Genomic DNA, 26204 nt, shown 5'->3' with positions numbered 1-26204 from the left:
CAGGCACAGCCCTATTCTGGTTCGCCTGTGAGGTCCACGGGGCTGGGGGTGGCTCAGCCCCGCAAGGACGCCCAGGCGCAGTGAAGCCCAAGCAGAGAAAGCGGGCCGCGGGCCCTTTAAGGATAGCCCGCCGCGACGCTGCGCCTTTAAGGCGGGTGAGTGGGCAGGGCCGCGCACGCACTCCGGCTGCCTTCGTCCCGGTGGTGCCTGCTGCTCCACCCCCTGCCGAGCTCCTCCGCGACCCCGGGGGAGCGCATGCGCATGGCGCGCTCCCCCAACCCGCGCTCCGACGGTCGGTGGAGGGCGGAGGTGACGTCATGCGCGTGCGCCCGCGGCGGCGCATGCGCGGCGGAACACGGGGCCGGAGCGGGCCGCGCGGAGCCTGCGGGGCAGGGGGCGCCGCCGCCGCCATGTTCCGGTACCAGGTAAGGGGGGGCGGAGAGGCCTGGGGCAGGGTGAGGCCAGGGGCTACTAGGTCCTGTGGGGGCACCTGGCGGGAGATCGTGGGGGGAGACAGGGCCTGTGGGGTCGCCTGTCGGGTTGCCCCGGTTGGAGACGGAGCCTGTGGGGGCGTCTGTCGAGGGACTGCCAAGGGAGATGAGGCTTGTGGGGACGCCTGTCGGGGCGCTCTAGGGAGAAACGGGCCGATGGAAGTGGCTTGCGGGGGGGCTCTGGGGGAAGTGGGGTATGGGGCGGGCCACAGGCTGCCATGGGGCAGGTTTCTGCATACCCCATGTTTAAGGCAGGGGGTAGTGGGCTATCCTGAGGTGGTATGGTGGGGTCCTCTGTTGCAGCTGAGGGAGATGCTCATCAGGGAGTGCTCCTGTGGGGATATGTGGCAGCACCTGCTTGTCTGGGGTCTGACTTTAGCAAGGGTGAATTTTGCTCTGTGCTGTTAGCTTTGGTGTCCAGTCTTTTGGTGGCAACCCTCTTCCCCCTCCCCCGCCACCCTGCTAGTCAGAGGGGATAAGAGCTACTTGGGGAGAAGGTGGGGGTCCATGGCAGATTAGGAAGCTCAGGATGGAGGAGGAAAGTGTAGGAAGTCTTTTGGTGGGACTGAAGTGAGATTAGAGGGGGCTCCTCTCCCAGAAGGATAAAGGACGATAAGGATGCAAGATGAACAAGGGAAGAGGAGGTCTGGCCCAGTGCATCAGCAGGCAGTAAGTGGCACTGGGATGCGTGCTCATCCTCTGCTCTCCCCAGTCCCTGGAGGACTGCCCACTGGATGAAGATGAAGACACCTTCCAGACCCTAGGTGAGGAAGATGAAGATATTGACCAGTTCAATGATGACACATTTGGAGCTGGAGCTGTTGGTGAGTGTTTGTTTTTGCCCTTCTTCCCTCACCACTGCACTGCCCTGGTGTGAGACATCTACAGCCCCTGCTGCCACTCATCCTCAGGGCTAGGCCCCTCACCCTTGCCAGTGCCCTCTCTGCTCTGGGGAGCACCTCCCTCATGGCTCAGCCTGCAGTGGGGAAGGCCGGCATGTGGAGCAGGTTCGCCTCTCCTCACTGCCTTTGTGTGAATTCTGCATAGATGATGACTGGCAGGAGGCACACGAGCGGCTGGCAGAGCTAGAAGACAAGCCCACAGCGGCGGGGGAGCAGGATGGACCGGGTGGTGATGATGCAGATCTGCTGGGCGACCACGAGGACACCCTGGCGGAGAGGCTGACTAGGCTGGTCATTGAGAGTGAGCTGGAGGACCCCGCTATCATGCAGGCAGTGCAAACGAGGACCCCTGCCCAGGTGGGAGCGAGGCTGGAGGGCCAGGGTAGAGGTAGGCCCGATGGTCTCCAAGATGCTGACTCCCACGTCTGCTTTCCAGCAGCCAGGAGGGCTGAACTCCAGCATCTGGGATGGCTCAGCTGTCCTGCGCCGTATCCGAGGGCCGCTTCTTGCTCAGGTATGATGCTGTGGTGCTGATATGGCAGGGCTCAGCTGTGAGCCTTCTCAGGGAGGAATGGAGATGACCCTCCCCATCCCAGCTCACTCTACAAAGCGCACAAATCATGTGGATGCAGTTGGGCACTTGCGGTTTCCCCATCCTATGTCTCATGTCCAAATTGCTGAGCTGGAGCCTCTGTTGGAAACAGAGACTTCCCTAATGTCCCCCGTGATTTCTCCCTGAGCCCTGTACCAGGCACCTAGGCCCTAAGCGTGAGACTTGCTGTAGTGCTGAAAGTGCTGAGAAGCACCTCCAGAACAGCTTAGCAAAGGAGTGTGCTCTGCCTCTTGTTCAGTCTAGATCAAAGTGGTTCAGTTCACTTACAGATGCCTCTCAGAAATCTGCCCCTGCCATCCTGGCTCCCTCTGCAGGAGAGTCATGTTGGAGTGGTTTATTGCCAGTGTCTTATCCCCAGCAACTGCTCTGTCAGAGATGTCAGTGCACCTGTGAGGTTTGGGAGTGTCGGTGCCTCAAGGAAGAGGGTTTTGTTTGTTGTGGCTTAATTAAGAATCAGGCTTTCAAGTGCAAGCAGAGTGCGCTGCATGGCCAGCCTGTCTTCCAGCTCTGCAAGGTGAATGAGGGCTGGGAACCCGGTGTACATGAGCATGCACGAGGGCTGTGTAGTGGCAATATGGACCATTCCTGCCGTGCACCCGGGCGGTGCTGTTGCTGCAGACAGACATCCTAGCAGTGATGTGAGCTCCTCTGGACAGGCCTTGAGGTTTCCCAGGGACCCCTGGCCATCGCATGGGGCTGCTGAGTGCCCAGGGAAATGGAATGGGATGTAGAAGAGACTCCATAGGAGGATTGATGGGGCAGTAACTGGCTCTGCAGGTGGGCAGTTCAGAGCGTTGCTTTGTGCTGTGAGTGCTGTATCTCCGTGGAGGCTGAGAGCCTCTAGCTATTGCTTCCCTCACGTTTAACTAGGCAGGAATATCTCTGGGACATGTGCTGGTCCTCCCTGTCCCTAGCTGATCTGCATGATCCCAGTAAGTGACTTATTCTGGGGGGAGGTTTCTCTCCCCTCCTGCTTGCAGGAGATGCCTTCGGTGTCTGTGCTGGACTATGCTCTGCCTCAGAGACCTCCACAGGCCCAGGAGGAAGAGCGGGACCCCTCAGAGCGGGCACTGCCCCGACGTTCGTCATCCCCGGTCATTGGGAGCCCCCCAGTCCGGGCTGTCCCCATTGGCACCCCTCCCAAGCAAGCTGCTGTGCCCAACTTCAGCCAGCAGGTACCTGCTCTCAGCTCCACTGTCCGGGCTGATTTCTTAGACTGGTTTCGACAATGGACTGACTGTTGGATTGTATTGCTTTCCTGCCCTCAGATTCTTTGTCCGAAGCCTGTTCACATCAGGGCCACCATGCAACAGCGTTACCCTGCTCCCTATGGCGAGAGGATGTCTCCCAATCAGCTCTGCAACGTACCGGTACCAAGTCTCCTCTTGACCCCTTTGCTTGGGGCTGCCTTTGATGCCCACATTGCTGTGAAGTCCTCCAACCTCCATGAAGTCTTTGTTACCCATACCTCAGTTCCCTTTCAGCTCCCACATGTAACTCCAGGCCCTATTGTGCAGATGAACTGCTTTCTCAGATGACTGGAACCTATACTGTCACATATGCAGCCAGCAAAGTGCTTTGTCTTGTCTTCATGGTTTGACCCATCTGCCCTGATGTGCCATGACTCAGGCAGAGTTGACCGTGCTCTTTGGAGCTTGGCCTGGTTCCCAGCCTGCCTGGGGCACTCACAGGGCTTTGGCTTTTGCCCTCTCCACTTTCATGTCTGTCCACTGTGTTGCCCTCCCTGGGAGGGGCTGTGCCAGAGCTATGACTGGGGTCCTCCTTCTGTTCTTTTTCTCCAGAATTCCTCCCTCCTGGGCCACCCGTTCCCTCACAGCGTCTCTCCTGTCCTCACCCATTTGCAGAGAGCACAGCTGCTTGGAGGAGCCCAGGTAAAGTCCCACTTTCTACCCCTTCCGCTGTCTCTTCCTGCAGTTCTCTGGGCAGGGGTTGAGAGTCTTGCATTTCTCCACAGCCCTTGGTGTTGCCATCAGAAATAGCTTTACAGCTGTCCTTTGTGGCTGTTCCTGGCCATCCCAGGCAGAAGCAGCTGTCCTGGCTAGGTCCTTTCCCTTGGCCCAGAATTTCTCCCTGGCTGACACTGAGATGTGCTCTGTGCCCTCCCAGGCTGGCCGAATGTCTCCTAGCCAGTTTGCCCGGGTCTCTGGCCTTGTTGGGAGCCCCCTTCCCTCTGTGAATCCCAAGCTGCTCCAGGGCAGAGTTGGGCAGATGATGTCTCCAGCCAGTGGGTTTCGTGCCTTCTTTGGGGCTCCCCCTGCTCCACCTCCATCCCAGCCGCAGCACCCACCAGGCCCTGGATCCCACCTGCAGAGCCTGAGGTAGGTCCTGTACCTCTTCTGGCCACGTGCTTGGCAGGGCTGAATTCTCCAGGGTTGCCTGCTGCCTCTGAAACCTCCTGCTCTCCTCAGGCCACAGCCTCAGATGTTCCGGCCGGACACAACCCACCTTCATCCCCAGCATCGCCGCCTCTTGCACCAGCGGCAGCAGCAGAACCGGAGGTGATTATTGACCCTGCACAGGGAGCAGGGAGGGATAGCTGGGGGAAGGAACCATCTTGGTACCAGGGAGGGTTTGTATGACCCTCTTCTGGCAGGTTTGTGCTGCCAGGGCTAGCCTTTGCACTGCTCTCTGCCCCTTCCTGTAGCTCCTGTGTGCTCACAGGTGCCCTTCTTGCCTCCTGCCAGCCAGCACCGGAGCCTCAACGGCTCAGTGGGAGACCGAGGGGGCCACCGGAGCAGCCACCAGGAGCAGATGCGCAAAGATCCCTATGCGAACCTCATGCTACAACGAGAGAAGGACTGGGTGTCCAAGATCCAGATGATGCAGCTGCAGAGCACTGATCCTTACCTGGATGACTATTACTACCAGGTACTGGAGAGACTAGCACTCAGCCCACTGTGCTGTGTCTCACACACATGGGATTGCCTCCAGGGCAGTGCTTTAATGCTCCCACCAGACCAGTGTCTTGCCAGTGCATCCTCAGGGTCAGCCAGTGCCCAACACTGGGGACTGTAACAGGTGCTGGGTAGAAAGGGAGTGCTGCCAGTGGCTCTTGCCAGTGCACTGAGTGTCTGATATGAGCCATGGAGCAACCAATGGCAGAAGAACTATTTCTAGATCCAATCACAGGGAATAGGCTGTGAATGTGAAGGAGGAAGGGGCAAGTGTTCTTCAGCAAGGGAATTGGGAGGGCAACTGTAAGAGAGAACCTGTTTCACTGCACTGCAGAGTGCAGTGAGTGCTGGAAACTGGTGAGCAGGGTCTCTAGGGTGAGGAGAGGCTGGGGAATGCTAGCAGCACCAATTTGGAAGGTGCAGGAGAAGGCCCAAGAGTGGGAAATCAGCCTGTCTAAACCAGCAGCTGTGCATGGTGTAGTAGTGGAAAACACCCAAAAGAGGAGACTGGGAGGCTATTAAAGGAGACTGAATGTATGACGTGGTCCTGGACCAGGAAAGGCTGTGTAAGGGAGGACCCTCTAGCCTGAAAGAGGGGATGGTGATGAAGACTATGGAGTCCAAAGAGCAAGTTGAAGATGGACGGGGAGTGACTGCTCATTCTCTCTTCTGGTTCTAGATGGGGCCAGAAGGAGTCAGATTTGGAGCTGACAAAGCAAGGTGACAGTTCGGCTCTTGCCAAAAGTGGTGGTTGTTCAAGGTTTAGCTGTATTTGAGGGCAGACAGGGTAACTTCATTGCAGGAGGAAATCCATGGAGGGCTTTTAGCTACACAGCATGGATGTGTGGTATGGGAGCATCCTGAGCTGGTGCGAGGTGCTTAGGAGAGTGTCTGGGGCAATCATCACTTGTGCCCACCTGGTTTTATACCCTTAGGTGTCTGCTCTGGGAGACAGACTCAGCACCTGATGAAGCTGTGAGCCTGGCCCAGCAGAACTGTCTTTATCAGACACAAGAAGCTTGCATGTAGGGGTCAAATGGCAAGAGCACAAACTGAGCAGGAAGCAGCAAGAGGGAAAAGCTTATGAGGGTTGTTGGAGAAATGCGGATTTGCAGTTTAACAGGCAGGAAAGGCTACAGCAGGTGCCACAAAGGATGCCTTTTTTTTTAGCACTGATCTTTGCTATAGACTGTTAGGCTATGTGTGTGTACATATATATGTATATTAGGCTTTTGCTGAGTGATAGGAAGGAAGATCAGGATTAGGGAAAAAACAGCCTAGAAAATACTGGAATGTTCTTGGGGTGTTTGTGTCTGGCGAGTTTTGCCCTGAGATGTGTGAAGAGTCCTGAAAGCTCTTATTGCTGCTGGTAGTGATTTCTAAGTGCTTGCAGAGGACCTAGAAGACTGGAGAGAGGCAGACACAGTGTCTGTCTTCATGAAGGGTTCCCAGAAAAGCCCTGGAGTAGCCATGTGGTTATGAGCACAGGGCACGAGCAGGAAAGGTAGTCGCCCAGTTTGGCCTTAGCATGGTGAACCACAGTGAAACAGTCCAGTCTCCTTCTCCAGCAGGTTGAGGGCCCAGCGGGAGGGAAGAGAAGCAGTTGGTGTGGTTTATCTTGGCTCTGAGTCTGGCTGCTCTGTTGTATTGGCAGTCAGAGCGGCTAACTGGGGAAACACAGTCTGGATAGAGCTAATTCAGGTGAATGGAGGTGGCCGCAGACAGCGAATCTCAGTGTTCATCCTCAGGCTGGAGGGAGGCATCAAGCAGAGCACCAAGGCAGCTTGTGCTGCCTGGGGTTTTCAATGGAGATGTGGGTGAGCTGATCCCCAGCAGAGGACAGGAACTGATGTGGCTGCAGCCAGGACATGAGTCAATGAAGTCCCGCTGTTGCAAAAGAGGCAAACATTGTCCAGGGTGGATAGGAGGAGCTCATGAGTGCAGAGAACAGGCGCTGGTGTGGCAGGCCTCAGGTAGATGCAGTGTGGAGGCTGGACACAATGCTAGTGCAGGCTAACTGGAGTATGCTGGGAAGGTCTGGTAATCCTTGGAAAGAGAGAGAACAAAGGAATCATTTGCATCAAGAAAAAGAAAGCTGAGGAGAGGCATCCAAACAGACCTCTGCAACCCTGAGGGATGGTAGAGAGGAGAACATAACTATCTCTTTATGTACTGGGGGAAACCTGGGGGAAGGTTTATGCTGGATGTCAGGAAGACCAGTAAATGATGGGTTGAGAAATGCAGCATATGCAAGGCATGGGCTGGGGCAGGGCATATATGTTGCATCCTTCAGCAGCCATTTTTAGTTCTGCCTCTCTCTGCCTCAGAATTACTTCCAGAAGCTGGAGAAGTTGTCAGCAGCTGAGGAAGTCCAGGGTGATGGTCCCAAAAAGGAACGCACTAAACTCATCACACCTCAGGTAGCAAAGCTCGAGCACGCCTACAAGCCAGGTAAGTGCTGGCTGTGTACTGGACTGGAGTGGGGACAGAGTGGGCAGTTCAGGAGGCATAGCCCAGACCTCTGCAGGTGGAGGATGGCAGTTTATTTTGGGCTGGGGAAAGGAGATTTCTACTATGGGCTTGAGTTTGGGGACAGCTGTGAGGCTACCCTGGGATGCAGATAAAGCAGGGTGATGTGGGGTTGGGCCCAGATTGACTCCCTCTGCTTCCCTTCTCCCTTCTTATAGTGCAGTTTGAGGGCTCACTAGGGAAGCTCACAGTCTCCAGTGTGAATAACCCCCGGAAGATGATAGATGCAGTCGTGACCTCCCGCAGTGAGGATGATGTGAGTTCTGGCCATTCCTCCCCTCCAATACAGCTTTGTGGCCTCACACGCTTAGCCAGTACAGAAGCCAGCCACAGCTTTGACTTCCTGTCCCTTCCTGCAGGAGACAAAGGAGAAGCAGGTTCGAGACAAGAGGCGCCAAACCCTTGTTACAATAGAGAAGGTGAGCTTGAGAGGGGCTGTTACAACCTTCAGAGATCTGCTATAGCAAAGGAGAGGCCAGTGAGACTGCTGTGAAGTGTAGAGGAACCCCTGGGGCCTATGAAGGATGTCACAGGTGCCCTGGTTTTACAGATCAGAAGATCCAGTCTTGTCCTTGCTGGATTCAGGGCAGTTTTATGCTGTATTTTGATGACATGTGGTAGATTACTGTCTGTACTGTTCGTTATGCTAGTGATTGGAGCCCCTGGCTATATAGGGGCCAGCACTCCTCAGTGGCTGAGGTCCTCCTTACAGGAGAGTGGGGATCCTGAAGCAGGAAGGCTGGAGCCTGGTACCAGCCATGCCTTTGTCCTGTCTCAGAACAGCCCAGGCAGACTTTGCAGGGTCAGTTAGCAATTCACAACATAGAGGCAGTAGTGTCTCACCCCTCTGCAGGTGCCATGGGAGGAGATGACTGCCTGTTGGTTCCTAAATCCCTGTTCAGTCATCTTTTACAGCTGTTTGGGGCTCAAAGAGGCTTTGACATGTTCTGGGCAGGTACATAGTTACAAGGAGACAGGAGGGCCCTGTCTGGGGCCAAGCATGTCCCAGCTTTCAGTGGGGCAGGGCTAGACCAGACCTGAAATTTAGTGACCACCACCAGCATTTCCCAATTGCTCAGCGAAGTGGAGAGAAGGCCAACAGGTACCCCTGCAGAGCAGGGCTCAGCAATTTGTTTCTGGTCTGAATCACCTTGAGGAGCATGCAGATTCCCATGCCCTGCTGTGATCGCTGTCTCTCTGGCAGACGTACAGCCTCCTCCTGGACGTGGAAGACTATGAGAGACGCTACCTCTTGAGCCTGGAAGGCGAGCGGCCAGCCCTCATGGGCGAGAGAAAACAGAAGATATGTGACATGTATGACAATCTGAGGGGGAAAGCACCCGGGCAGGAGAGGTGAGGAGAGGTGTGGTGTCTGCAACTTGGTTGCTGCCTGGGGCTTGGACAGTTTATTACTACTTGTAGCTGTTGTCTATGACTTTCCAGTGACCTGTTTCCCAAATAAGAGTTAGTTTAAACTTGCTTCTTGGGGGATTGGGCAGGAGTGAAATAACCTTTTTTTCCATTTATTTTGCCATTTTCCTCCATGCGATTGTCCACTGTGGTTACAAACCCATAACAATTTCCACTCTGGCAACCTGAATGCTGCTAATGGTGCTTGATTGCATGTTTGTGAGCATGGATCCACTGCACCACGGCACAGCCCTGGCTGCTGGTTTTTAAGTCTGTCATCTCTTGCCTCACCTGTAGCTGCAGTGGCACAGATTAGCAGGACAGGATGCAGAGCCTCAGTGGCTCCTTCTCTGCTACTCTGTGGGAAACCGGGCCTTGTCCTCCTGCCTAGCCTGTCAGAAAGGCAGAGGTGAACAGCAGTTGTCTGTCAGCCTGGCCCTTTCCATAATTAATTCAGAGTATCCTTTTTAACATTACCAGTCTCTAATGGCTAGAAGCTGGTGAATGCTGCTTGTGTCACAGGGATGAAAAGATGGAGATGGTTGGGGCTGTCTCCTTATTGAGGGAGGGAAAGCTCATGCTGCAGTCTTGGCTTGGGGTATTCAACCTTGACATGGCAGCCAGGACAGGGCAGCTGAAAGGCTTGCCCTGGAGCAGAGTTTGGACGCAGTGTATCATTCCCTGCATTGCTTCTCTCCATTTTTTTTGGTAGAAACATATTCACTACCTAATGCCAGCACCTGGCTAGGCTCTGGGCTATGCCACGGAAACACCCCAGATACACTAGGACATTCCCAGCTGACAGCTGGTGCTTCTTTCCTCGGCAGGCCAAGCGATGACCATTTCATGCAGATCATGTGCATCCGGAAAGGAAAACGCCTTGTAGCCCGGATCCTACCCTTCTTGTCGCCAGAGCAAGCAGCTGATGTACTCATGGCCACAGCCAGGAACCTGCCCTTCCTCATCAAGAAGGATGCTCAGGATGAGGTGACCATGAGGGAGTGGGAAGGCTCGCCTTGTCAGTAGAGGTCATTTCTGCAAGGTGGGGGGGCACTGTGGACTGGCACAGAAAGGCCTAGTTTTGGCAGGAAGGAAGGAGGGAGTGTTTCTGATAAATAGTGTCGTTGTTTAATCATCCCAGCTCTTTGCAGAGCATTTGCAGGGAGAGAACTTGGCTAAAAGTCTGCTTTTCTGGCACACTGGGCAGCAACGGGAGACTCCATCTCCCAAGGGCAGAAAGCAGAGACCAGTATTTTGGAGTTTCAGAGGGACGTGTTACTGGATGTTCTTCAGTCTTATTTGTTTCATGGGGAGGGGGGGGGAAAGAGAGAATAGGACTTCTGTGAAATAACGCCCAGCTTGCTTTGAGAAAGGAGACCATTTAAAAAGGAAAAAAGTAGCCTAAATTTAAAGTGGGAATTTTTTCCTTTGGCCTGTGCTGTTCTAGGAATGCGCAGGGCTGCTGGAAAGAGTTCGGTAAGTTGCATGTTGAGTGTGTGAGGGGGCATTCAAGGAGGCGTGTATACGATGGTGTATACAACAGCAGCTAGCCCTTCCACAGAGGCAGCGTTCTTGTCCATGGGGCTGTGAGGTCAAGGGGAGCCAGCCAGGTGTGGGGAGACTTGGCTGAAAGCAGCAATGTGTGCTGTAAGCCTGTGCTTGCTGGGAAAGAGATGCAGCGCAAAGGTGGGTAAATGTAGCCACAGGGGTGGAGTGCTTGCATCCAGAGCTGTTAAATCCCATTTTGGCAACGGTACCCACAAGGCTGGGATGCCTGGGAAAGGCTGTGCCTCCCTTTGTCCTGTCTTTCTCTAGCCATGAGTCAAGACGTGGTTCCTGCTCTTCTCTCCATAGGTGCTGCCCTGCCTTTTGAGGCCCTTCTCGCATGTTCTCTATCACCTTCCATTGGGCACAGTCACCAGCCTTGTGCAGCAGCTAACAAACCTACCTCAGAATGCGACCGTGCCAGCACCCACCAACCTGCACCTTACTGCTGTGCTTCAAAACAAGGTGCGCACCTCTACCTCGCTTCTCTCTGCTCCCTCAGCCAGGCAGTACTAAGAGGCAGGTTGTACCTGTGTTTTCCTTCTTGCACCAGCTGCAGCAGAGTCTAGGCTTGTCTCCAGCTGCAGAAACAACTCTTCTGTTGGCAAGTGTGTCAGAACCAGAACTGTGGTGGGCGGGCTGGAGGGGGTGTCCAGCTGCTATGTGGCAATGGCACCCAGGATGTCAGCCTGGGCAGTCCCTCTTCCTGTAGTTGGAAAATCCAGTTTCCCAGCAGCTCCCAGTGCTCTATGGTAGATAAAGGGATGCAGCCATGGAGTAGGAGCTGTGCTGGGACAGCTCAGGAGTAACAGGCTGCCTGCCCTGCTGTGAGAGAGCTCCCTGGCTCTCTCCCCTTCCCGTGGTGATTAATGAGAATGTCTTGCAGAATAATCAGCCACCTGAGCTGGCCTGAGCCTCCTTTGCAGTCTGACAGCCAGTCCCTTTTTCATCCTGCTGGGCTGCAGACTGCTTTCATGACATATTGGCACAGGCCTGCCCAGAGGTGCTCACAGAGCTGGACGTCTGTTTCTCTGCTGCAAGAGCTGGGGTTGATTCACCTGGAAATGCAAAGGTGTCCCTCCAAGCTGCATTCCCTTCACAGTCTGGGCAGGGACGGTCACTTCCAGGGGGCAGCCCATTGCTTCTCACAACAGACCTCTAAAATAAGTGAGATTACTCAGGCCCATAAATAAGCCTCCTCCAGGGGCTGTAAAGGGAGCCAAGGATCTTTCTGTGTGTGCTTGTGGGAAGTACTGTGAGGATTAGGAGATAGAGGTGATTCCCAGAGGCACCTTAAAAATGCTTGGATGGAGCAGCAACAATACAAAAGCTCTTCCTGTCATACCTATTCCTGGCTGCAGGGATTTCCTTGTGAGTGCGACAAAGCCCCTGAAATGCCAGCAATGGCTTCTTTACCCTGTTCATCATTCCCTTCTCTGCTGGGTGTAAACACAGTCCAAATCCAGGACCTCTGTAAGGCCAGCACTTCCAAAAACACACAGTCACTCTATGCCACGAGTGAGCCAGCCAGGGGAGAGAACAGGTAACCCACAGTGTTTGTGCTCTCAGCTTGGGCTGCTATGTGCATTTTGGAAGAGCAGGAACTGCTAGGCTATCACGCTGGGAACTACTGCAAGAGAAAGAAGGTGGTCCAGGTTGGGAGGCCTGGGCATGTTGTTCCTGAGCTGAGCCAGCCCAGGGTCACTTCTGTGGCTCCATGTTTTGACATTTTTCCTCCTTACTCCATGTCCTGGACGAACCCCATCTGTCAATAAAGCAAGTAGCTTGCGAGCGAGGGAGCAGTCCATCACCTTGAGGGAAGGAGGATCTGACCTTGGAGAAGCTGCAGGAGAGTCTGGCTGGGGTCTGGCTAGGAGCATTCCCTGCACGCTACTGGAACTTGGCTGCTCTAACTAGGCCTGGGGAAAGCCAGGAGCAGCTGTGGCAAAGGGGACATGCATCTGTGTAGGCACCAGCAAAACGTTTCTGTGCTGGCAGTCACAAACTCCAGCCTGCTCCAAGCATCCTTCCCTCACAAGCCTCTCTCCTCCTGTCAGTTCGGCCTGTCCCTGCTGTACTTGGTCCTGAGCCGCGGAGAAGAACTGCAGAGCTCAGATGTGAACACAGAGCTAATGCAGGACAACCAGTGGTGAGTGCCCACCCGCTTGCTCCGCCTTGGGTGTCACACAGCCTAGCCAACACGAGGAGTAGGGTGCAGAGGAGGGAGGCAGTGATGCTGCTGGGGATACAGCACAATATCTCTGTGCCACCGTTTCCTGTTTGGTTCCGGTGCCAAAACATTGCTAGACCTGTTAACCTAGGCCCCCTCAATTCCCAGTGGGGAACTGGGAAGCATCCAGGCCGCCTGGCTCCTGGAGCGCTAAGTAACATCTCTTTCTTGTTCTTTCTCCCTGTGCCCCTCTCCGGCAGGACAGAGCTGATGCTCATGGCAACCCGGGAGCTGCTGCGGATCCCCCAGGTGGCCTTGGCAAAGCCGGTGTCTACCCCCTCAAACCTGATCTCCCTCTTCTCTCGCTATGTTGACCAGCAGAAGCTGAATTTGCTGGAGACAAAATTGCAGTAAGTGTCAGCCTGGGCTCCTGCTGTCCCTCCTCTGAGAGGGCTGCTTTTTGCAACTCTGCCCTCCTGTGAGAGAGGCAATGTTGTACAAGGGGAGAAGATTCATACAACTGCTGTCTTGACCCCCTTCGTTGTTGTCCCCGGTACCAGCTTAGTACATGGGATCCGGTAGGAGGTCTCTGCAGCCCCTAGCCACCGCCGTCGGCACCAGAGTGTTTCAGTGGATGGAGGGCAGGTGATGCCCTGTGAAGCAGAGCCTCATGGGATGTGTTCCCCGGGGTGCCATGGTGCAGGAGACACGTTTCTTGCTCTGTGAACCTGGCTGGGTGTGTGTTTGGTCTCTCCCCTGCCCTCCCTGCTCTCTCCTCCCTTGCCACTAGGTTGCCAAGTGCTCTGTCCTTGCTGCTCCCCCCTCCCCCCCCACCCTCCATGTCCTCAAAACAATTGCTGCTTCTCCCCAGGTAGACACACGCACACTACTGAGGGATGCGGACAGCTCCCAGTCCTGTAGGACTGTGTGATGCCTGCGTTCCCCGTGTCTGGGGGTAGGCAGGGCATTCCCCTCTTTCTCCCTGGCCCCAGGGAAGGTACAAGACCCTCTCCCAGCCCCTCACAGAGCACTGAGACCTGCTCCCCTCTGATGCTGCACCCGTCAGCTCCCTGCCCCTTCCAGAGTGCTGAACAGGCTCATGAACACACCTCTTTTGCACACTTGCCTTGTCTTCCCAAGAGCCCGTTTGTTCATTTGCCCTTTGCTCGCCTGCACCTAGGTTCAATCCCAGCAGCTCCAGGGCCAGGCTGGGCTCACCTGGGTCCTTGGCGGCGGCGCCAGGGCGCCCAGCCCTGCTGACCACCTCCGTCTCTGCCGCTGGATCCTGCTGTTCTGCTCCTTGGGAAGGTGGTGGGGTTTTAATTTTACTTTGCTTTTAAAAAAGAAAACAAGAGATTTGCACAAGTAGGTATTTTATGACCTGTAACTCCTCCCTGGCATTAACCGGTGCCCTCCCTGGCTGCGTACCCCCCCCCCCCAGCCCCTCTTCCTCCCTCACTTCCCTCTGACTGATCAAGTGGAAAGTTCATTTATTATATTTTTTTTCTTTGTGCTTTTTTTTTTCTTGCCTGTTTTTGGTTCTGGTTAATGAGAATAAAGTTTCTAAATTTACATTTTTATAGGGTATTGTAAATAAAGATGAATTGTATACTTCTGGGAGCGTAGTGTGTCCTTTGCTGCAGCCGTGCTAAGGGCCGCGCGCGGGAGGGCTTGGACCCACCGTGGCTGGCCGCCTGGGCCGCAGGTCAGCGGCCGAAGGCCGGGGCCTTCATCCCGCCCGGCCTGTGCCCCACTGCCACCCCGCTGCCCCAGGCTCGCCGCCGTCGGCCCCCGCTGCCCCAGGGCCGCCCCCGACCTCCTAATTTGCGACTGGGTGAGTCACCCCTCCGCTCGGCCGGTGGGCGACCCCCCCCCCCCCCCCCACCCCGCTCCGCCAGCGCTGGCTGACGTCACGGCTCCCGCCCCCGCAAGGAGGTCTCTCTGAGTGGCCCAGCAGGGAGACAGACAAGCGGGAGGACCGCTGAGGAGGGGAAAGGAAGGCACGGGCTGAGAGCCGCAGGCCAATAGGGTCGTGGGCACCACCCAGAGCGGCCCGGAGGGCCAATAGAACGAGCGAGGCGGGGCCAGGCGGCCGGCGGCGGCCCAATGGGGCGCGGCAGGGGCGGGGCGGGTGACGGCGCAGCGCGCGCGGAGGGGCGGGCAAAAGCGCTCGGCTCCGGTGGCTCCTTGGGCGATGGCGGAGCTGCGCGCGGCGGCTCCAGGCCCTGGTGCTGCGGCGGCGACGCTGCCCGGTCCCATGGCGCTGCCGGCGGCGGCAGCGGCGGGGGGAGGCCCTGGGCTGGGCGCGGCCCCTGCGCTACCTTCGCCGGCCGCTGGCGGCGGGTCGGGCCCGGGCGGGGTGACGGCGGCTCCCGGAGCAGGCTCCACTTCCGGGGCGGGCGGCTCCGCTTCCGGGTCGGCGCGCGAGGGCTGGCTCTTCAAGTGGACCAATTACATCAAAGGCTACCAGCGCCGCTGGTTCGTCCTCAGCAACGGGCTCCTCAGCTACTACCGGTAGGCCCCGCCCCCCCTGCCCCCCCCCCGCCGCCTCCGTTAGCCCCCAGCTCCGTCCGGCCCCGGCGTCGTGTCCGGCTCCCCTCCGGCAGCGCTCTTCCTTCCCAGCGCCCCTCCGTGCACACGTGCGCCGGGCCCCAGCATTCCCTCGCTGCCTTTAGGCTCCGCTGTCCCTCCCTCTCCGCCCCGATTGCTTTGCTCCCTGGCCACCGGTAGCCCCGGGTCTCATCCTTCCTTACGCCACTGACTCTCGTGTCTTTCCTGCTCCCCCCCGGTTAGGCCCCACTGTCATCCTTTCTCTCCTCACTACTCCCAGTTCGGCCCCTGGGGGCAGTCACTGCCAGTAGCCATTAGGCCCCGGCATTCCCCATGCCTGTCTACCATTAGGCACCAGTGGCACATCCCCATCCTGGTGTTGTCACCTGTCCAACTGCAGTGCCGTTTGCTGGGCTGCAGCTCCCTCAGGGCTTCCTGGTGACCCTGGCTGAACCAAGCCATCCCATGGCCCCCTGCAGTCCTGCTCCCCCAAGATCCATCAGCTGACGCAGCACAGCTGGTGTGCTGACCTGTTACGGCTGCAGCTGGCAAGGGTGGGCCAGGGCTGCCAGCTCCTGCCTCTGTGAGGCCCTGGCATTCACCTTTGCCCAGACAGCAGGATCAGGATGGTGTTGCAGGCAGTCTGGACAGATGGAGGGGCAGGCAGTGGACACAGAGGCTGCTGGTTGTGAGGAGTGGGGATGGGTAGTTTAGGGGCCCCAAGCTGTCTTGAGAGAGTGTGCCGGGGCTGCTGGCTTGGCAGCATGTCTGAGAGAAGATCAGTTTGAATTTGCCGTGCCTCATTTTCCCCAGCCACTTGCAGGCACCAGCAAGGCCGATGCAGGGGCATCTTCACTTGCTACCTGTCTGGGGCAGGTCCCCGTGCCTTTGGGACCAGCAGCAGGGTAGGGCAGTGTGTGACTTTCGAGGGGGATTGAGCAGTCCTGTGGCAGAAGAACGCTGCATGAGAGAAAGCCCCTGTCAGTTATCAGCCAGCAGTGCCAAGGCTGTTCAGGTCCCAGCAGCAGGTTCGGGTGCTCCCTGGCCAAGGGCAAGGCCTAGAGGCATCTAGAGGTTCTGCCTTGTCCTTCTCCAGTCCTCTATTTTTCATGGGGCAATCTGAGCAGCCAGCTTGAGTTACAGGACTTCAAAAGCACTGGGGGGGGGGGCAGGACAGTGCTGACTGTGGTGGCCCCTTGGCCAGTCACAGAAGCACAGGTTTCCCCTGTGTCGGCACGGCTTCCTGGGGCTGGTGGCACCCTCGGCCCAACAGAGCCTGGGGCACGGTGACGTGGAAAGGGTGAGGGGGAGTGCCAGCCTGGCACAGCCTCACGCTGTGCCAGGAACTTCGCCCTCTTCCTGGGATGCAGGAAGAGGTGCAGCAGCGTGCTGTGGGTGGCAGAGGAGAGCACAAGGCCAGGGGTGAGCACAACAGCAAGGGGACAAGCACACTCTATCCCTGCTCGGTGAAGGCACATTGACAGTTGAGCAACATGGCTGCTTGGGGACTTTCAAGCTGCCAGTTTGTGTTTGCTTTAGGGGTGGGGAGCCTCATTGGGAGCTGTGCACCCCTCCTTGCTGTTTTTTCCCAAAGTGGTGCTACCGATCCTGGCCCCATCCTGCTGTTAGCACACAAAACCCCGCACTGTTAGGTGCACAGCCGCTCAGCCAGCTTGGCAAAACTGCCCAAGGCGGAGCTGTCACCCTATTAATACCCCTGCTTGCAGGATGGGGAATGCTGAGCTCCCTTCCTGTGGCCTCCATGTGCCTCTGCCCCAGCCCAGAGAAGGGAGAGACCAGGATGGCCTGCCTGGGGCAGTGAGAGGCTGTCGCTCTCCAGCCCCTATCTCTGCCTTACCTCATCCTGCTGAGTATCAAGGAGAGCTGGGCACTGCTCGGGGCCTGGAACACAGGGGCAGTGGGCACTAGGCTTGCATGCAGTCCCAGCCCTCACTACTGGCTCTGCTTCCCTCAGCTCCATCTGCTCTCACGACAGGGCTGTGGGGGGTCCTGGGGAGGTGGCAGCCCTCCCCCCGCGCCCCTGATGCTGCCTGTCCCAGTCACCATGCCCCTGACCTGCCTCACCTCGCAGGTCCAAAGCAGAGATGCGACACACTTGCCGCGGCACTATCAACCTGGCCACAGCCAATATCACCGTGGAGGACTCCTGCAATTTCATCATCTCCAATGGCGGTGCCCAGACCTACCACCTCAAGGCCAGCTCAGAGGTGGAGAGGCAGCGCTGGGTCACTGCCCTAGAGCTGGCCAAGGCCAAAGCTGTCAAGATGCTGGAAGAATCAGGTATGGCCTGTGCGCTGCAAGGGCTTGGGTGCCTCTGCTGGGGCTTCACAACCTTCTCGCGAGCCACCTTGTGTTCTTCCTGGGGGTGCTGCAGTCCCCTGGGCTTGTCAGCTCCCTGCAGCTTGTTCCCATCTCCTACTACGCCTGTGTAAGCCCTGCACCCCCTCTGCAGAATGTGAGCCCATGTCCGCTCATGTTCCCTAAGCCACCCTGCTTGCTGCATGCCAGGAATGCAGCATGTTTGTTTGTATTAACCCCCCTCAGTTCATCTCCTATGTCTGCTCAGAGATCCTGCTAGGTTGTTTTGCAGTGTTGTGCAGAAACAGTGTAACTGCACACTGTCAGGGGCATCTCAGACCTGGGCTACTGAGCAGTTTCTCCCAAAGCAGGATTTGGAAGGGGCAGTCCTGTGCTGTGGGGAAACTGAGGCAGAGTGGCCAAGTTAACCAAGCCACCAGGGTACTCCTGCGCTCTCAGCTTGTGCTGTATGCTCTAGGCCTTGGGGCCCGGCTCTGAGAAACTAGGACTCCTGGACAGCACTGACAGCCCTGCCAACGTTCCAGCTTTCTCGTTCCGCTCTTGTGCATGAGCCTTGCCAAGTGCAAGCTCAGCAGTTCCATCCTGCCTGCTGTGGCTGTGCCAGCTCAGAGCCAGCTTTCCTGCTGCCTGGCTCTGGTCTGGAGAGCTGCCAGCAGCCTGGCACTGCCTGGTGCTCACTTCCTTGTTATTGTAACTTCTCATGTGCCAGGAAAATCAGCCATCTGTTCTGATCTGCCTCTCACTAGCATTTTCCCACCTTACTCCGTGGCCGGGCCTCTCAGTCTGCGATGCTGTGGTGGTCACAGCAGTGGTCACAGTGGTGTGCTGCCCCACAGGGGCCGCTCCCACCAGCACCATGCCGTGATGCATTACAGCAGACCTGCAGTCTGAGCCTGGCACAGTCCTCCAAGGAGGAGGCAATCTGCTGTTCCCTGCCCACAACTACCTCTTCTCTTCCTCCTCCTCAGGAAGGAGAGAGGCCTCCTGCCTTGCCCTCATGGGCACACCTACTGCCTTGCACAGTCACTCCTGAGCACCTGGGAGCTGGGGGGTTGGTAGGTGGTTTCAGTGTGAGGCTGGAGCTGATGCCTTCTAAGCTGTGCTGCTCTGCTGGAGAGAGAGGACTGGTGCAGTCCCACTGCGCTGTGGAGCTGGATAGGCAGCAGGGCTGACCTGGTGGCTCCACGGCTGAGTGGCACCATGCTAACAATCCTACCCGCTGGCAGATGATTCTGGTGATGAGTCCATGTCACAGACGGACAAGACAGAGCTTCAGAGCACACTGCGCACCCTGTCCAGCAAGGTGGAGGATCTGAGCACCTGCAACGACCTCATTGCTAAGCACGGCACAGCCCTGCAGCGTTCCCTCAGTGAGCTGGAGACCCTCCGGCTACCGGCTGAGAGCACAGAGAAGATCAAGCAGGTGAACGAGCGAGCCACTCTTTTCCGTATCACCTCCAACGCCATGATCAATGTGAGTCTGCACCCTGCCCCGTAGGGGGAATACATTCAACACCTCTCCTGTGCTGTTCAAGGAGGCTGTGCTGGAGGTAATGGGGTGATGAACAGCACACCTGCTGGGCATATTGTTCCTTCAGGCCTGCCGGGATTTTCTGGTGCTGGCACAGACCCACAGCAAGAAGTGGCAGAAGTCACTGCAGCATGAACGAGACCAGCGCATCCGCCTGGAGGAGACGCTGGAGCAGCTTGCCAAGCAGCATAACCACCTGGAGAGGGCTTTCCGTGGTGCCACTGTCCTGCCTGCCAGTGTACCTGGCACTGGGGGCTCAGCCAAAGGTACCACAGGACCTCATAGGGCCCTTGCCTGGGGTGTTGGGTGCCAGTCAGAGGGATGCAAGCAGCTGCAGTGCTGATGCCAGGGTGATGCTAAGGGAGGGACAGTAAGTGAAATAGAGGAAGCCAACAGTAATATTCTCTAGATAATCCACAGCTGTTTCCCAGACCGTTTCCTGAGCCAGACTTGGTTTCTTCATATCAGTAACCCTGAGCGATGAATTTGTCCAGTCTCCTCTCCTATGTAACTGAACATCCACAGCATTTTGCAGCAGAATGCTTCCCTACGATGTGCGAAACTCCCATCTGCTCTGGCTCCAACTCCTCCTAGCCTTGTCTGCTGCCTCTTAGCACTGGAGTGAGCAGAGATCTTGTACGGCTGATTGCCAGCCTCTTTCTTGGCCAGTGGTGATGGGGGACCTCTCCAGTGCCCCTCTCAGGGACCTTGGACTGGCTGTCTGTCCCCTGTTGGGCCAAGGAGAGCTCAAGCATAGAGCCTGTCCCTATCCCCCAACTCAGATCCGTGTTGCCCTGCAAAAGGAGACATGAGCGATGAGGATGATGACAACGAATTCTTTGATGCCCCAGAGATCATCACCATGCCAGAGAGCATGGGTCACAAGTGAGTGCTGGGGCCAGCAGCCCAAGGCTGCCCTCCCATGCCTGGCCTGGCCTTGTGTTGCCCAGAGCTGTATGGGGAGGGCAAGGGCAGGCCAGGCACTGACTCTGCTCCTTTCCTCCCTCCAGACGCACTGGCAGCAACATCAGTGGCACCAGCAGTGACATCAGCCTGGAGGAGCAGGTAGGCCCTGGGGTGGTATGGTCCTGCAGACTGCAAGGTGCCCTAGGCATCCACAAGCCGTGATTTCCCTCTGGAGATCCCTGAGGTGGCAGGTTGCAGAGCTGAGGAGCAGCACAGCAGTCCTGCCACATGCCCTGCACCCTTCCCAACCCAAAACTGGTTTTCTGACCTGGCTCTTGGCAGGACCAAGCAGGAGCTGGGACAGTAGGGCTGACAGGGAAACTGCAGCCTCTGAGCTGGCAAAGCTGGGCCAGGCTTGAGAACTTCTGGGTTCCTATGTAACCATTGTTGTGGTGAAGCAGGCTGGGGGCAGGAGAGGAGTGATCACAGCAGCCTTGCAGCAGCTGTTTTCTCACCTCCCTTCCCCAGTACAAGCACCAGCTAGAGGACACCAAAAAAGAGAAAAGAACCCGCATCCCCTACAAGCCCAACTACAGCCTCAACCTCTGGAGCATCATGAAAAACTGCATTGGGAAGGAGCTATCTAAGATCCCCATGCCGGTGAGCTGAGGGTACTGCTGGTGGGACAGTCTGGCAGGCACTGCACACCATGCAGGTCCTCTCTCACCTCTCGCTCTTGCCCAGGTGAACTTCAATGAGCCCCTGTCCATGCTGCAGCGCCTCACGGAGGACCTGGAGTATTACGAGCTGCTTGACCGGGCAGCCAAGTGCGAGAGTTCCCTAGAGCAGCTGTGCTATGTGGCTGCTTTCACCGTCTCATCCTACTCTACCACTGTCTTCCGCACCAGCAAGCCCTTCAACCCACTCCTTGGGGAGACCTTCGAGCTGGACCGCCTGGAGGAGAATGGCTACCGCTCCCTTTGCGAGCAGGTACTGCCAGCCCTTCTCATTTGGGTACACCAGCTGACTCTGGGCTGCCAGTGCTGATTCATCTCTTCTCTCTGCCAGGTGTGTCACCACCCTCCAGCAGCTGCCCACCATGTTGACTCCAAGCATGGCTGGACGCTTCGTCAGGAGATCAAAATCACCAGCAAATTTCGGGGCAAATACCTCTCCATCATGCCTCTGGGTGAGCACTGTGGCTCCGTGCATGCATGCCACAGAGTGAGGCACTTGAAGGAGGGAGAATGTCTCTGTGCCTTAACTGAGAGCATGACAGGGCAGGACTGTGGCTTGTCCAATTGAGTCTCTGCAGTCCCAGGGCTGTACAAACACTCCTGAGGTGCTGGTTTGGCCCAGCTTAAGGGAGTGTGTCTGACAGACTCATGCAAAACTCAGCACTGGGAAGACATAGGTTTGGCCATGCCCATCAGTTCCTTCTCCAGCCTCATCCCCTCATGGATCCAGGCTGCCCCCCTGAGCAGATGAGGACCTGTACCTACCCAGGTGGCTGTGGGCACCCTTTGGAGGCCTGGCAGCAAGCACTGTTGTTAGCCTTGGTCTCACTGGCCCTGGGTAGCCAAAAGCACTATACCAAGGGGAGTGACTGGGAGTTGCAGGATGGGATAACCCCCCAAAAAGGGGGTTAGGGGGCCTACTGTGACCTACTTCTGCTCCTCATCCTGCACCATGACATTTGGCCTTCACTGGGCCAGGCAGGCTCAAGGGGACCGTTCCCAGCCAGCCCTCCTCTCCACAGGTACCATCCACTGCGTCTTCCACTCCTCCGGTAACCACTACACATGGAAGAAGGTCACCACCACCGTGCACAACATCATTGTGGGCAAGCTCTGGATAGACCAGGTAGAACAACACCCCAGCAACAGGGAGCAGGACTCCTCAGGGTCTGTCTCCGCCTGTCCCATGGGGAGATGTGAATGCTCCATGCTTCAGTTTCCCCCTACTGCTAGGGAAGACAGTGGCCGTGGGCTGGGTCTGACCTTGTCCTCCCTTCTGCAGTCAGGTGAAATTGAGATTGTCAATCACAAGACGGGTGACAAGTGTATCCTCAAGTTCGTTCCTTACAGCTACTTCTCTCGGGATGTGGCGAGGAAGGTAAGGGTTGAGTGGCTGTAGCACAGCATGTCACACTGCATGGCCACGTTATTGCATGGTCTGGCAATGGTACACTGCTGTGGGGTACCCAGGGGAGTGCTTGACGTGTGGAGAGGGTTCCTGGGGTGAAAGAAGTTTGCCCCAGATGAGGATGTGCTGCTGTGTGCAGGCCTTCTGGGGGCTGTAGATCAAGGGCAAACTCGGGGCTCCTGGATGTCACAATTCAAGGTCTAATAACCTTCAGGCAGAGCTCTGTCTTTTCTTCCACCAGTTGCCCTTTAAACTACGCAAACTTAGTGGGTCTGCAGTGTGCTGCAGCAAGTTTCCCTGATTAATGGTTCTGGTTTGGCTCCAAGATGGGAGAGGAGAGGAGGAGGAGATTCAGGTTTCATTCCTCCCAGCACCGAGTCTCACATGTCCCCTGTCCTGGCAGGTCACGGGGGAGGTGACAGACCCGACTGGGAAGGTGCACTTTGTTCTGCTGGGCACCTGGGATGAGAAGATGGACTGCTACAAGGTGATATCAGGTGTGGGGGACAACGGTGTGGAGGGACGTCAGAAGGCCCACGAGGCTGAGGACAGCCGGGTGCTGCTGTGGAAAAGGAACCCCCTCCCGTGAGTAGGGTGGCCAGGAGCATGCATCTGCAGCAGGGAGGATGGGGCAATGTCCTGAGAGCCAGGGCTCACTCTGTCAAGGGCAGGAGCTGGGCTTTGAGGCTGCCCAGGATCAGGGCTTGCCTCTCCCTCACACCTCACTGCCCAGCTGAGTGGGAGAGGGGCCAGGACATGAAACCTGCTGGCAGAGGGCCCACTGGCTGAGATCTCCTTCCCTGATGCAGGAAGTATGCAGAGAACATGTATTACTTCTCGGAACTGGCGCTGACACTCAATGCTCCAGAGAATGGCACGGCACCCACAGACAGCCGCCGGCGCCCCGATCAGCGCCTCATGGAGAACGGGCGCTGGGATGAGGCCAATGCTGAGAAGCAGCGGCTGGAGGAAAAGCAGCGCATTTCTCGCAAGAGGCGTGAGGCTGAGGCTGCAAGGGCCACAGAGGACGGTAAGGAGGGTGTAGGCAGGCTCCCACCATACACCCTGCTGCCTGCCTGACCATGTGTCCCTAACCCATTCATTTCCCCTAGGTACCCCCTATGACCCCTACAAGCCGCTGTGGTTTGAGCGCAAGAAGGATCCCATCACCCAGGAGATGACACACATCTACAAGGGCGGCTACTGGGAGAGCAAAGAGAAGCAGGACTGGACCTTGTGCCCGGACATTTTCTGAGCCAGTGGCAGGAGGAACAGCAGGATGAAGGCGAGCTGACTGCGAGGGGAGCAGCTGCAGTGGGCCTGCATCACATGGCCCTTTCTGCAGCGCGCATCTGTCTATCCGTCTGTCTTAACCACCTGTCTGTCCCCATGTGTTGCCGCGAGTGCCAGCTGTACTCGCCTGCCGGGGTTGCCTTAGCTGATGCAAACTGACCTTGACACCAGGGTGGGGAGCAGGAGCCAGCCCAGCCCTGTGCCTGCTCCCTTGAGGGGCATTCCCCCTCCGTCCCACACGTACGCACTTGTGCGCAGCCCGGCCCCCCTCCCCAGCGCAGGGTAAATTGCTCCCTGTGCGTCTCCCTGAGGTGCCAAGGCATGACTCCCCCCTTGACGTGTACCCCCAGGGGGAGGAAGCAAGCATGACTCCCAGGGAGGGCAGGGTGCTGGCTCTGCCTGGGGTAGCTAGCACCATGTGGGAGAGCCTGAGGCTGGCCTTAGTCTCTGCCCTGCCTCTCATTTCCTTCCCTGTTCCTCTGACCCCAAATGGCCAGGTGCTCTCTTGTGCTGAGGGTGCCTGGGCTTCAGGGCACCACCTGACCTGCCAGGGTGCCCAGATGCCCTGGCCATGCCCTACAGCCTGTTCTATAGATGTATACAATAATATATGTAGAGAGCTACTGGGGCCCTTGGTCCCATTCTTCCCCTGCGGTTCTGTGGCACCTGAGGGGAGCGGGCATGCAGCCTGCCCCTGCTCCAGGGTCTCGGGTGTCCTGTCCCCCAGTCTTCCTGGGGTGTAGGCTGGCCATGCCCCCCCCCAGGCTTGGACTCCCCCATCAAGGTTCCTTTCTCATAGATTATTTAGGAGAAGGAGAGATCCTTAGTTGTGTGGGGGCAGCCCTGGACACTAGCGGGCTGTGCTAGGCTGCTCTGTGCACACTACCTCCCCTAGCAGAGGCAGCAGGGCACAGTGGCCCATGTCCATCTCCCCTTGCCAGCTTCTCCTCCCCCCACCCAATTCCTCCTTTGCCCCTCTGGGTGGGAGATCTCTGTGGAGCAGGCGAGCAGGGGTCCCTGCATCCTCAAACACTACAATGAGGTGGAAACACTCAGCCAGGGGAGAGGGAGGGTAGTGCTAGTGAGCAGGGGATCTGTCTCCCCAAACATGATGTGGGAGCAGAGCTGCCCTCCTAGGAGTTATCTCTGTGGGCAGGGGCTTGCTGCATTCCTAAAATGACAGAAAAGCAGGGATATATGATGCCTTTTTTTTTCTTTGTTTTCTTTCCTTCCAAGAGAACAACTAAATTAAAATCTGTGAATGCCCCAACCTGGTTGTGTGTACTGTGAGGGGTGGGGGATCAGGGCTCAGCCCACTTCCCCCTTGCCCTAGAGGTGGCTGTGGCCCTCTTCCCAAGGCCACCTGCCTGAGTCAAGGATTTTTCCCTACACTGCCACAAACACGCTTATCCCAAAGTGGCTTCTAGAGAAGCCTCTTGGTCCCTGAGGGCGGAACATGGGATAAACCAAGGCAGGGAGTGGGCCCAGCACTGCATGCCAGCTCTTTGCTTCCCTCAGCCCTGTAATTGGCCCCCTGCCCAGATGGCTCTGCACAGTTGTGGCCACCTTGGTGGTGCCTGAGGACCCCTAGCGTGGCTCTTGCCTGGAGCAATTGGGCCATGGTGCAGATGGACAAAAGCACGAGAAGGGTACAAAAGATATGCACGCCTGAACAAGGACTTGAACCCTGGACCCTCAGATTAAAAGTCTGATGCTCTACCAACTGAGCTATCCAGGCAGCTTCTGTTTTTTGGGGGGATAGCTGGAGCTACAATGTTTCTGAGACTGTTGTCTTCTTGTCTTGTAGTTATGTTTCCCAGGGACCGTGATTCAGGGCTGGTATCACAGTGCTTCAAGGGCTCCAGAGAAGGCCTACCAGCACCTTACCCTGGGCCACAGTGGGGCTCATGGGGTGCCTGAATTTGAGCAGTGGTCCCACTGCACCTGCAGTCCCCATGATGACCTCCCCCAACCTAGGCCAGTCCTGGCTAGGCCCAGACACCTGGGTCCCTGACAGAGCAGGGTGGCCCTGGTGTCACCCTGTGTGTGCCAGAATGGATACGGGATAAAGGCATTGATCCAGTGGACACGTGTCTTGGTGGGTTCAATCCCTTCTGGTAGCTGGACCTATGGCCTCCACTTTTAGGGAGCCGAAGGGTGGCTAAGCCCCTTCCTAAGGGCTGGACATGCTGGGATATGGGGATGGGACTGGCCACATGGGTGGGACCAAAGTGTCCTGGTCTCCAGGACAGAAGGGACTATGCCACATGCAGGATCCAGCACTGCCTGGGGGGACCCATGTCCTATAGGGTGCACTAAGGTCACTATGGGCAGATTAAGCACCCCAGCTTGCAAGCACTCTATATCCCACAACATCCCCAGGCATCACACAGGCACCCTCTTCCCCGCCCCCATGCCCCCAAGCTGGGCGGGCTCAGGACCTCATTAAGGACAGGTTGCCTAAGGAGAGTGCCCACCTCCCCAAAAGGGAGGCATAACCCTGGTGAGATTCAAACCTTTGATTGTCTTGTGTTTGGCCAGAAGGCCAATGTCCTCTCCATTGCACCGCAGAGCCAGGTGCCAGCCCCAAGTGATTTCAGGTCAGTCCCAGATTGCTGGGATGCTATATTGGCCCCAGGGCCAATAACAAAGGAGATGCTATATTGGCCCCAGGGGACATGGAGTTGATCCCAAGGTATGCAGGGTTAGCCCCAGCAAACCATGGGACCCTTGGGTGACACAGATGCTAGGCCATTATCACCCCTCTCCAGGAGGGTCCATGAGGAGGCTCATGGGGGGGGGGGGGGCACAAGCACGCAGCTCCTGTCACCAGGGTGTTACTGCCTAGGGGTGCTTGAGTCCCT

General features: G+C 57.0%; 2 protein-coding genes and 1 non-coding gene across 7 annotated transcripts; 2 read left to right on the top strand and 1 right to left on the bottom strand.

The window, feature by feature from the left end:
- Positions 1 to 340: 340 nt before the first annotated feature.
- Positions 341 to 14169, top strand: PATL1 (PAT1 homolog 1, processing body mRNA decay factor). Of its 5 annotated transcripts, none has more exons than XM_062576345.1 (19): positions 341 to 425; positions 1204 to 1315; positions 1539 to 1750; positions 1833 to 1907; positions 2987 to 3181; positions 3275 to 3376; positions 3809 to 3898; positions 4134 to 4345; positions 4436 to 4525; positions 4712 to 4895; positions 7249 to 7372; positions 7609 to 7706; positions 7810 to 7869; positions 8655 to 8803; positions 9688 to 9847; positions 10715 to 10870; positions 12463 to 12554; positions 12836 to 12985; positions 13756 to 14169. In XM_062576345.1, the coding sequence occupies exons 1-19, from the start codon at positions 342 to 344 to the stop codon at positions 13913 to 13915; spliced, it is 2505 nt and encodes an 834-aa protein (XP_062432329.1). In that variant the 5' UTR covers position 341; the 3' UTR covers positions 13916 to 14169. The 5 variants fall into 5 exon arrangements, with proteins under 5 accessions (XP_062432329.1, XP_062432328.1, XP_062432331.1 ...); XM_062576344.1 differs by having other exon boundaries at positions 1830 to 1907; XM_062576347.1 differs by having other exon boundaries at positions 1830 to 1907; positions 13136 to 13849.
- A 695-nt stretch (positions 14170 to 14864) lies between these two features.
- OSBP (oxysterol binding protein) lies at positions 14865 to 24610 on the top strand. Its single transcript, XM_062577349.1, has 14 exons — positions 14865 to 15089; positions 17218 to 17426; positions 18692 to 18939; positions 19064 to 19262; positions 19779 to 19881; positions 20007 to 20061; positions 20431 to 20562; positions 20647 to 20892; positions 20971 to 21091; positions 21662 to 21765; positions 21922 to 22017; positions 22451 to 22632; positions 22857 to 23077; positions 23160 to 24610. Exons 2-14 carry the CDS (start codon positions 17231 to 17233, stop codon positions 23300 to 23302), a joined length of 2046 nt encoding a protein of 681 aa, XP_062433333.1. The 5' UTR covers positions 14865 to 15089; positions 17218 to 17230; the 3' UTR covers positions 23303 to 24610.
- Positions 24611 to 25005: 395 nt separating this feature from the next.
- On the bottom strand, positions 25006 to 25078 carry TRNAK-UUU (transfer RNA lysine (anticodon UUU)). Its single transcript has one exon. It is a non-coding gene; the product is annotated as a tRNA-Lys (tRNA).
- Between the last annotated feature and the right edge of the window lie 1126 nt (positions 25079 to 26204).

Source organism: Rhea pennata, chromosome 5, assembly GCF_028389875.1.
Source record: "Rhea pennata isolate bPtePen1 chromosome 5, bPtePen1.pri, whole genome shotgun sequence".
Taxonomy (NCBI): Eukaryota; Metazoa; Chordata; class Aves; order Rheiformes; family Rheidae; genus Rhea; species Rhea pennata.
This window is presented reverse-complemented; position numbering and strand designations above follow the sequence as displayed.

Bases quoted from the DNA above. Each gene is read 5' to 3' on its own strand.
- PATL1 (XM_062576344.1), top strand. From the start codon at position 342: ATGCGCGGCGGAACACGGGGCCGGAGCGGGCCGCGCGGAGCCTGCGGG. The intron at 3,899-4,133 runs GTAAAGTCCCAC...GTGCCCTCCCAG, and splicing joins AGCTGCTTGGAGGAGCCCAG to GCTGGCCGAATGTCTCCTAG. The intron at 7,870-8,654 runs GTGAGCTTGAGA...TCTCTCTGGCAG, and splicing joins CCCTTGTTACAATAGAGAAG to ACGTACAGCCTCCTCCTGGA.
- OSBP (XM_062577349.1), top strand. From the start codon at position 17,231: ATGCGACACACTTGCCGCGGCACTATCAACCTGGCCACAGCCAATATC. The intron at 21,092-21,661 runs GTGAGCACTGTG...TCCTCTCCACAG, and splicing joins CCTCTCCATCATGCCTCTGG to GTACCATCCACTGCGTCTTC. The intron at 22,018-22,450 runs GTAAGGGTTGAG...CTGTCCTGGCAG, and splicing joins CTCGGGATGTGGCGAGGAAG to GTCACGGGGGAGGTGACAGA.